At 37.0% G+C, this 11,113-nt stretch overlaps 1 protein-coding gene across 1 annotated transcript in view; it reads right to left on the bottom strand.

Moving 5' to 3' along the window:
- Positions 1-11,113, bottom strand: part of BMPR2 (bone morphogenetic protein receptor, type II (serine/threonine kinase)) — a 109,148-nt gene that overhangs the window by 44,802 nt on the left and 53,233 nt on the right. The window contains exons 2-3 of the mRNA XM_009331920.1: positions 7,845-8,018; positions 6,347-6,526 (exon numbers count right to left, since the gene is read on the bottom strand). Coding sequence (XP_009330195.1) covers positions 6,347-6,526; positions 7,845-8,018 — 354 coding nt within the window. The remainder of the gene's footprint in view (positions 1-6,346; positions 6,527-7,844; positions 8,019-11,113) is intronic.

Raw genomic sequence — 11,113 nt, 5'->3', positions numbered from 1 at the left:
CTGCCACAGCTCTGCAATTACCTTGTACAGCTCTCCTATCAAGTGCGCTCCAAACAGCAGTTTGACAAAGCAATAGGGAATGTACTCATAAAAAAAAACAAGGGGTTTTTTTGGTAAAAATAATATTTGAAATGTTTATCCTTTTTCAGATAAACATGTTTGTTCTTATTTTATTTAACACAGTTTTTAGCATTTTGTGGTTTGGTGCATAACAGAAATTTTAAAACATTTCCAAACATTTCCAAAACATTTCAATCTCAGTGCAAGTACAACACTCCAATTTAGTCTTCCTGATTAAATGTTTCTGTAAAGAAAAAATTTACATGTACAGTTTCTCTGTCTAAGTAGGCTTTGCCTTCACAGCTAACATTTCATATTCAGACTTGAATTGTACATCAAAGCTTTACTTTTAAATTCAGTAAAGATGCAAGTTTAATCTCAGGAGACTATGACGTCTTAGACTTAAAACATTGAAGTGCTGCTACCAACAATCTTTAAGAGATTCTGCTTTTGATATATCCATTTCTAATGAGAATCACTGAACTGAAGTTACTCAACAAGCGTTACCAGTTATCTTGGGTGACTTGCAAAACCTTCCACTGATTCTACAGAAACTAAGGCTTTCACTTGAATTTCTAGATAACCTTCTACACTAATTGCTTTAATACTTTGTTTGCTCCCTGCAACAACTTTCACTTCTACTTTTTCTCCCCTACATTAATCCACAATACTATCACCTTTCCCTCAGCTGCAGCAACACAAGAAATAGCCTTAATTAGCACACGTTTCCAAAATGTCATCACTAAGTATTTGTAGCAATGTGCACCCTGTGTCACAAACCCTTCCGCAGTTAATTAATTTCCTGTAACCAAATAAACAGCAAAAATTAAATACAAGAATTTCTTTTAAAGATACATTAAATTTCAGACAGAAAGGCAACTGAAGGTTCAAGAAAATACACATTTGTCAATAGCTGGCCAAAAATCCAAAATATTTCATCATTATATCAGTATCTTAAAGAATTATTCCCAAGAAAAACCCACTTTTCATTTGTTCCCCTCTATTAGCTGCTCCACATATTATCTCTTTTAACAGAGACACATATTTAGAAATCTCCATGCACATTCATCTGTATCTCCTTCAGCAGTTCAGCATCTTAATTTTCTACAGTGCCCTAAAATAACTTCCTGGGAGGCACAGTAGTGTCCTCTTGTACCAAACACTTAGCTGTCTCAAAGTAAACATTTTTTTTTTTAAGAGATATTAAGGCCCTTAATTACTGTCTTAATATTTCCTCCCCTGCCTTATAATATAGTGAAGGTAAATTAACGACATATAATGCCTTATCTCTTCACTGAAGGGAAGATGTGCCTGACTTGACTCCCTATCATTTCAAGGGTAAAAGTTTTAATCCTCATGTGGCTCAGTCCCGCCTCCATCTTTTAAGACAGAAGATCTGCTACCTTGCAAAGGTTTGTAATTTCCCCTTTGCTATATATCCAAATCACCTGGAAAAAAAAATAGTGCAAGTAAGGGAAAATGCTTATTTACAGAGCATTTTCTTAGATAAGGCGGATCAGAAATGAAAGACCAGCTCAAACAATAGTGACAAACTTAGCTGATCAGGTACTGCAAGCAGAACAGCTGAAGTAAATGCATTTCAATTATAAATTAATATTGGATGCTGCTCTCTGGAAAAAAAAGTTCAAGATAACAACTGAGAGTGAGCAGGGTTACAACTTTCCAAAATTAGCCTGACATGACCTAATTCAACTTCAGTGGGAGTTAGATTGGGCCATGTGCCCACAGCAACATGAGTCTAACTGCTGCCTCTCAAAAGCAATAGTTAAATGAAAACTATTACTACCTTAATTAACCTGACACAGCCACATACATTAATAACTACTTTTTTTTTTTAATGGTAGCTTTCCTCAAAGTTTCCACAGAATTCTGTGAGCACTTAAAGACAGACTTTTATATACGTATTTTATATACGTAGCAAGAAGGCTAGCAAAGAAAGGCAAGGATGATACACTGGAAAGATAAACCTGTCTATCAGTGTTTTGGAATAAAGAAATGCCAACTTCCTTCACTGTGTGAGGCAGTTTCTTTATATTCAAATCTCAGTGCTCTTACTTAATATAAGTTTCTAAATCCTCTAAAAATTGCAGCCACCATTTGTTGCTATGAGGAGAAAACCCTACATCATTTCAACAATAATATGTACCAGTAATGCTCAACTGTTGCTGCCAGGGATTTTTTCCATGTATCATGCAAATACACCACCTGTCATACAAAAATATATTCTTAACACTTAGTTGCTGTAAGATTAATTTATTTGCAGTGCCAAGAATGCAGCCTTGAGGGAAAAAAAAATTAAAAATGGCTTTCTTGCTTTCATCTTGATGTTATTTTAACATGAATGTTTCATTACAGCAACATATCTATGACCAATGAGGGAGATCATTTACCTCTTTAGCCACTTAAATTCCATTTAAATGGCCATTACGAATGATTGTAGAACTAATGAATTTGTCTTCAAAACAGTCTCAGAATTTAGGAAGCATTTTGTAGACATAAGAGGCAGATATTTAACAAGTCTCAAAATAAATATTTGACAAAGCCAATAGAGTAAACATACATCTCAAAACATTTACCCAGGAAGCCACAGTTGGCCCTTTTTAGGTTGTGTTAAGGGTTAAATACACATACTGGCAGAAGTTAAGATGGATTTTTTTTTATCAATTTTTTGTGAAAACAGAAGATGGAAGAATAATTAATCTATCCATGAATGATTTAGCAAAGCATAGGAAAGCATATTTTTTCCCCAAAAGTGCAAGCTTAGGTTGAGGATGAGAGATTGTTTTTGAACTTCTGCATTTCAGTAGCTCCAAACTCCACAGGCAAATCTTCAGATGTGAAGTAAACACCATTCTCCAGCCTCTACTTCTCCTGGCATCAGGAAACAGCTATCTGAATCTTTGCATTTTTAATACCTCCAGACTGTGGGCTCTAGAATACACCCCATCCTACAGCCTTTGCAAAACTCTAGCTGGAGGGACTAGCAACCAACAACTACTCAAATGTGCCTGGATTATCTTTAAGATACAAGAGAAGAATATTATGACTTCTCAGATGTATGAGTGTTTTAAATTACCAGCTGCACATTAAGAAGCAGTAACAGTTAAATTTAAGGCTTCAAGAACTTGCTTGTCCTTAATCTTATTTTTCACTTTTATAAAAGTTCTGTTAGAAGATAGGATGGATTTCTTATATTTATGCCCTGACCAAATATGAACTAAAAAAAAAAAAAGTATTCCGTTCTACACAGATATGGTTGCAAGATAAACATGTTTTAACATCCTAGAAGACAACAATGACATAAAAATTAAGTGTAATATTTAAGAGAAGAATTGCTATATTTTATGACAGTAATTTGTTATATCTAAGATGTATTAAGATCTTAACTTATTTTTAGTCCTCTTGAATCATTTATAGTCTAGCTACATCCTTCAATACACCACTGTTAATTGTCCTACAAAAAATTGCAACCAAAAGATCGTATAAAGTAATCTTTTTATTCCTCCATTATTTTTCTGGATTGATTTAGCTCAAGAGCCTAACAGTATTCTGCTGTTTCCACAGATCCTTCATATAGCTGCAAGGAAATGGTTTTAAAAGAACACCTACAATTTTCCTTAATAGTGAAGCTTTAAATTGACTACGTTCATCAGCAGTGTTTTCAAGTTCTGTTAGTTTTTAAACTATGGCTGAATTTCCACTTGTTATTCCAGGAACTTTTTATTCTGGGTGATTTTACTGGAAATCAGCAGAAAAACATTTACAAATATTTAGTTAACCGTTGGCTAAATTCATCAGGCTTCGCATAATTAACTATACACTAGTCACACCTGCTTTGAAATTTACAGGATCATAAATACAGTTCTAGGAGGCCACATACCTTACTTTCTGTTATTCAAGAACTATTCAATGTAAAACATTTTTAATGCCTTATCAAAAATATACATGAAAGAGTGCTCTTACAGTTCGTGGGCTATACTGAAATAACCTTCTGCAGAAGATTTCCCATATGACTGTGACCTGTTCAATTTAATAATCTAAAAGGTATGGTAATATAGATTGCCACAGACTGGGCAGCTAAGCTTACTAATGTCCTTAAAGCATTCTGACAACTTTAATAGGAAGGATGGAAGAGTGCCCAAGTAAGGAACCTAGGTAGGTAATTCAAAGCTTCCCAACAATTCCATAAAAACTGAACTTTGCCAAAGCAAGAATTCTGTCCTCAATGTTGAGGTGGCAAAACTAAATCTTACAGTGCCAAAATGGGTTCCAGAAGGAGTCAAGAGGGCTGGGAAAGGGACCATGGAGACCCCAGTGCCTGGAACGGGGGTCAGTAATGTTGCAGGGGTCCGCGTGCCACAGCCTCCCTCTTTTTTCACCCTTCCAGCTTCCTAGAACATCCTCTACCTCCACAGTGCTGCAGGTTTACGGGATTTACACTGCCAGGAGCAGCCCCATGTCTGTCGGATGCAGCAGTAGTAGAGCTTCACAAATAAAACACCAGAGTGGCAAATGAGGCCATCCTTGCTGCTGGAATGGCCAATCTCCATCTCTTAACCTAGTCAAAGCAGACAGACAACTGTGCTAGGTAGCAACCTACTTTGCTTATGCCTAAAGCCAAATTTGCGTATTAAGAAAATGGAAGGTGACACAATAATACAAAACAGTTTGAGTCAGTAGAAATGTATGCTGCAGCACTCAATTACAGCTGGGTGAATTAAGGACTGTGTTACAAATTTAATCCCCCACACACACACTTTGCAAGTCAAGCTAGATCTTTCAGTATTAAAAATTCCACTTAAAAATTATTTGAAGATCTTATCACCCAATAACTGAATTAATTCGGCTTGTAATTTCTACCCTTGGAGAAGCACGAGCACAAGTCATTTTGTAGGAACCTTGTCTTCCTATTTTAGGGGGATAGAAAGGGACAAGGAATAATCTTTACACCTTTTTTCCCTACTGTCTAAATCCCCTGCACAGCACTAACTCCAGCCACATTTGGGGAGCCCAATAAGATGACTATTACCAGAATCAAGTAGAGTACGTTCTGCATTGCACAGTGCTGAGCTCAGACACTGATTCCAAATGGTGATTGTTTACTGATTCTACAAACAGTATTATCAGCTAAAAGGCACCATGCCTTATCAACTCTCTACCCATTTATACCGTACACACTTTCCCAGTAAAAGGTTGCTTTTTTTTTAGCATGCCAAGCCCTCATTTTGACCAAAATTGCTTACAAAGACTCCATCCTACAGTTACTTTTGAAAGCATCAGTACCTTCACTATCTTAGAGTTTAAGTTAATTCAAATATCATTCCTAAACACAAACTATTCTTTTTGCATTCTATAGCTGTAAATACTATCCAATTAAAGACATCTTCATTTCACAAAACACTTTTAATTGATAAAGAACTCCTGACGTACAGAAACACTTACATACCTGCCGCTATTCAACTTCTCTTTCACAATTCTCGTTCAGAAAAGGCTATCCAAATGTTTAGATTAGGCCACTGAGCTTCTTTACAGTTTCTTAATTCTTGGAACACAGCATAACAGCGTGCCTGCTAGTCATGATCTTGCTTTTGTAATGGGATGTTAAGGGGTCTGATCCCTTGATTTGGATCCATATGCTATGTTGATTTTATAATAAATAACTTAACAGATAATCTAATCTGGAAGAAAACTACATTGCTCAAACTAGTACTCTTTGAACGTTATGCCAAAGTTAATCTCTACCAGAGATATGCAAAAGAAAGAAGTCAGATTTCAAAGCACTGTAAGACTGTTGGAGAGAATCTTAACAGCCTGATATAAGACTGGTTCTACCGCTCAAAGCTATCTGTGAACCATGACTGAATAGACAGGCCAGACTTTTCAAAGGTACCATAATGTTAATGAACGTACTGGCCTGTTTTTAACAGAAGTCTGAATCCTTCTGAATATCCCCACAGGCTTCTGAAGTTGGGCATCCAAATACCAAAGCACCCAAGATTAGAGACCATTTTGGAAAATGTAATCTGCATTCAGCAGTTGCCTATACAAACAATTCTCTTGTAAGCGTTTAACTCATTCTTTGCAGAGCACTGTGGAATATATAAATGTGACAAACTTCATATGGAAAAGCTCTGTTCTGTTTGCCATTTCTGTTGCATATAAATAGAAAGGTCACAGGTTTCGTATTTAACAGTACCATGAAAGAAGGATCTTTCTCTAAATTATTTAAACCATGAAATGACAGAGATGGAAATGTCTGACTTACTGTAAGGTGTTGTATCAGTAGGGTCAGGAGGTGGAAAATTTTCTGTGAAGTTGACGTTACACAAGTCCGTACTACAGCAGCAGAAGCGGTATGTTCCATTCTGAATCAAGGAAGGGGTGGTTGTAACTATACACTCCTCAAAGTGACACTCTTGTGGGTCTCCTATATGAGACCAGCAACCTGTAAAAAGAGGCAAATTAAAGAATTCTTTTTAAAGGAGGCATAAACTTAATTCTATTACATGGACAATTAAACACACCTGTAGAAATCCATATGTTACCTAATTAAATGTTACAGAGTGGGGTGAAAACAGTTATCTTCATTTGCTTGTCTGACTTCACTACCACCTTTTAAACCAAAAACTGAAGAATTTCTTTCAGAATTTACCACAGCCAAGGAGAAGAAATATGGGCAGCGATTAAGGCCAACATCAGAGGTGTCCAGCTGTCAACCTCAATATGACAAAACTTGAATTCTTGAGCCTTCTAAGCAGAAGTATGCCATTCCCCATTTCTCTGATACCACAGACAATATTACCACCCTCTGGCCCACAGTCTAGGTGAAATTGTGATCTAGTCCCCTCCTTAGAGCTAGGCCACAAGACTGCATCTATAGTTTGGTGCTTCTTGCATAATTTCTAAAAATTCTGTCCTTCCTCACTGTCTCCTTCTGGACTCTTCTACAGGATCACAACTTATTTCTTGGTTAATGCAGGCCCTTTCTCCCTGCAGCAACTCTTCCCTCCCACGTATGGTCAACGGCAGTTAAACGTCGTTTGTGCGCAAATGTCTGGAAGGGGAAGAGGCAGCGTGGGGGCAGAGGTGAGCAGCCAGACTGCTTCTTTCAGCAGATTACCAGATCAAACATGAAACAACAACACTGAGTACAACTGCACAGGATATTTGTAAATACCAGTTTTCATTCAGCCTTATACTACATTAACTTGTATCCAAATAACCAAGAGCAGAGTCCCTGAGAATGGTAATCAAAACACGTCTCCAGCAACTGCAAGACCCTTCACCCCTCCCTACCATCACTCTCCCCGCAGAATAGCAGCGAATTGACAGTTAGTGATATGTGACAGTATCGTGCTATAGCTGCAATTTCCTTTGTAAACAAGCATCCAATCAATACGAATATACATTTTTGTTTAATGAGACACTTATTTTTAAATTTATCATTACATCAATACATATACTGAGATACATTCAAGAAAGCCATCTTCCTCTGGATAGCCTAAGTAACAAGCAATCTGAGTGGTGGTTTTTTTTCAACTGTGCATTGATCTCTTCGGTCTCTTTTAGAAGTCATTTATTTCAAACAAACTTTCTGTTCATATTTAAAATTGCTAAATGGGAAGTTTAAAATTATGCATGTGTACAAAGCACAAACAAAATGTCTAGCTTTGCAGCTGTGCATCTTCATATCGGCTGGCTAGATCACAAAAAAAGTGAGAAGAGTAGCAAAACTACTGCACTTACACTGAAATGTTACGTACCTTGTTTTACAAGATGTATGTCTCCTTCTCGTGTTTTTTCCCAAAGTCCATAGCAGGTACTACCTTTCATGCACAAAATTGTGCCATTCTCCTGGGAGATTCGGCTCTCACTGATTCCATGGTCCTGCTGATATGGGTCCTTAAATGCACACAGCCGCTCCTCACTCTGTGCAGCTTTAGACAAAGAAAGGAAAATTTTTTTTTTCAGTGATTTTATGCATAAAATAACAACTTTAGTAAAAGGATGATTAAGGTCTTCTGGAAACCTACATTCAAAACCATCTTAAATTATACATATCCGTTCTTTAAACTGTACTCCCAACAGTGAGAAATAAAAATTAGGTCTATCCCGAAGTTACTTTCATAAAGAGGACAAAAAAAACCTCAGCAGATGTTTCAAAATGAATGTGCAAATGTTTGAAGTTCACAGGTGCAGAACAAAAATTTCATTGCACAGTCTCCATCATCTGCATCACTTGTCCTCAAGCATAAGTTACGCAACTGTTAGCTGGTTTCTTCAGCAACCACATACGTTACTTAATTGTTTCCAGATCCTAAACCAAGATCATCTTTTTCAGACTGCCACCCAACCCAGTGCCTACCTAATTCTAAGGGGTTTTTCCACTCTCTTTCTATTGATCTCTTTTTTCTACACGTTATCCAGCTGTTGCACTGACATGTACTTCTTTTTGCTCAGCAACCTATCACTTTCGGCTCTTTCACACAACTTCATTAACGACCACCAACAGAAATACTAATGGTAGAGTAAAACCCATACTATTAACCAGCAGTTCTAGGAAACACTGCCTGTAAACAGGAGCAACGCCACGTGTAAAGTCTCCCTGTGGAATGTCCAAACATGCAAAGAGAGCGCAAAAATAAATACCCATGATCACTTGAAAAATCTTTGGGGTTTTTTATTAAAACAAAACCAAAAACCACCCACAAAAAGCATACTGATTTTTACAAGAATATTTAATCAACAAACTTCAAAAATTTAGTATCTTAAGAACTCACATGTTTTACCCATATGATTACTGCTTTTTTGTTTATATCACCTCAATGAAAGGACTCAAACATGCTGATATGCCTCCGTCATCTTTTCTTTAGGAAGAGTAAACATATTCAAACAATAAATTCTTCAGAAAGGCATCAAGATAAATAAATCCTACATTTATAGCGAATATGATATTTAGAATATTTTCATTCTTCCCTTGAGTGATTTTATAAAACGCAAGGAAAGCTAGGTGTGTAATTACAAGGCACTTAATAAGTATTATTCAGTAGTACAGCTCAGCAAACATCCAATCGCAGTAAGAATTTGTACTACATATCTCAACAACTAGACTTCATCCGGTTCTTTAACTCCCATGAAAGCACTGGTAGTGAAAAGATGCAAGGTGGAGTAGATTGGTCTTTTGGGAAAACACATTTTGAACTTAAAATAAAATTATAGCATACATAATTGTAAATTATTAAAGGTACTGTATATGTATAAAAATATCTCCTCGCTGAGGATTTATTTATTTGATCATTCTGCAGCACTGGCCCCAAAGAGCCATGTTTCAGCAAGGCAGACCTACTGCAAAAACACTCTTCCACTGTGTCACCAGCACAGATGATTGGGTAATAGAAAGACAAACCAAGAGACTCAGATAAGCGTCTCACTTCTAAGGCTGTTACCATTCATTAAGGAGTCAAAATTCAAAATTCTCTTATGCTGAGACAACCATAAATAGCTGCACCATCCAGAAAAGCAGTCTCTCAGTGACTCCCAGTGTATTCTGTGGCAGCAGTAATTAAAATAGCACAATTTAGCTTATTTTTTTAGTGGTCTGGTAGGGCGTGTACAATCAGTTGAGCTGCATGTCAGCTCAGAGGCGGTAAAACTCTCAGCTGAGGAGACAGGAACTTCTTAAGCCACTGTAATTCAATCACTTGCAGCTCCACATACTCCAATAACCTGGCCGACAGTCCATGCTACTCACCCACCTCTCTGCACGCTGGTCAGTGTGCAATTAACACTTTACATCTGGAACTAGAGTTTTGAAGTGAAAAATACTTTTATTATTAAGCAGTGGCTTGATATTCAGCAACTCGGTTGCCTAAATTTAGTATCTAATTTTTTTTCTTTCTAAATGAGTAAAGTTAGTCGAGTTACTGAGGACAAAAAGGTCACACGTTAACAGCTAGCATATGCTGCCTCAAGCAGTACTTGCCAGTCGCACGTAGTAGTTTTATTCTCAGGAACAGCTGAGTATGCCAGGCGTGAAGCATCTGTCCTGCATTCTCTGCTCCATGACATGGGACTGGCCAAGAAACAATGTATGAAAGGACAGTACTCCACTGCCATGAGAGAACTGGAGCTAACTAACTTTTTGAAAATCGAAAGGAGAAAAAAAAATTACCACGGAACTATAAGTTTTAAGAGAGAATGGCACAGAATTGTACAGCCTTGTGAAATACGACATATCTGCTCCTACGGACACTACAGCGGTTTTAAAATCAGTTGCGTGTGATAGCTGAGTAGGACTAAGGTCATCTGAGATGTTGGTTGTTTACAGAATGCTCAAATTGCTGCAAGATAAGCCCTTTCATAATTTGCCTTTATTGTGAAAAATAAATTTAAAATAACAGAATTTATAAAACAGCCACACAGATTTGGTTTCCTTATCAAAAACCTGTGGTTAAAAGAAAAAGTAATTCCAGGAAAGTCCACTTTAACCTCAATAGGTTAAAAAAACAAAACAAAACACACTTTTAACCTCTGAACTAATGGAAGAAAAAACAAACCCTTTTGTTTTTGCTTTCTACGCAGAAATATAGTTACATGTATCATGTCTGTGCTCCAGAGACACAGACAGCTTTAACTGCCTACTTTTCTGGTCTTTTCACCTTCTATAAATCTCTTAGGATCAAGGTTGAGAGGCAAGAACATGCAGAAGGTACTTGAAAAAATAAAAGTTGTTAACCATCAGGCTAGATGCTGTCCAACCATACAATACAGAAAGTAACAGCTGCTACCAAAGGCTTTTCTGATTTAAAAAAGTGTATTGCCCTATAAGAATACCTGCAGAGGGGAGGAGGGGACAAGCATGAGAAAGTACAACACCCCTGCTAGCAACCTGAGTGTCTATCAGTTTTCTAGCAAACTAATAAAAATGCAAGTTAACTTGCCACAACTTAATGTCAGATGATCTCAGTGGGAAACTTTTCCAACAAAAAATAAAGGTTACCCACCCAACAACTAGAGTTTTCATGCTGATTAC

This window comes from Pygoscelis adeliae, unplaced genomic scaffold (assembly GCF_000699105.1).
Source record: "Pygoscelis adeliae isolate BGI_AS28 unplaced genomic scaffold, ASM69910v1 Scaffold160, whole genome shotgun sequence".
In the NCBI taxonomy this organism is placed as follows: Eukaryota; Metazoa; Chordata; class Aves; order Sphenisciformes; family Spheniscidae; genus Pygoscelis; species Pygoscelis adeliae.
The sequence above is the reverse complement of the archived record's forward strand: the minus strand, read 5'-3'. Positions and strand labels throughout refer to the sequence as shown.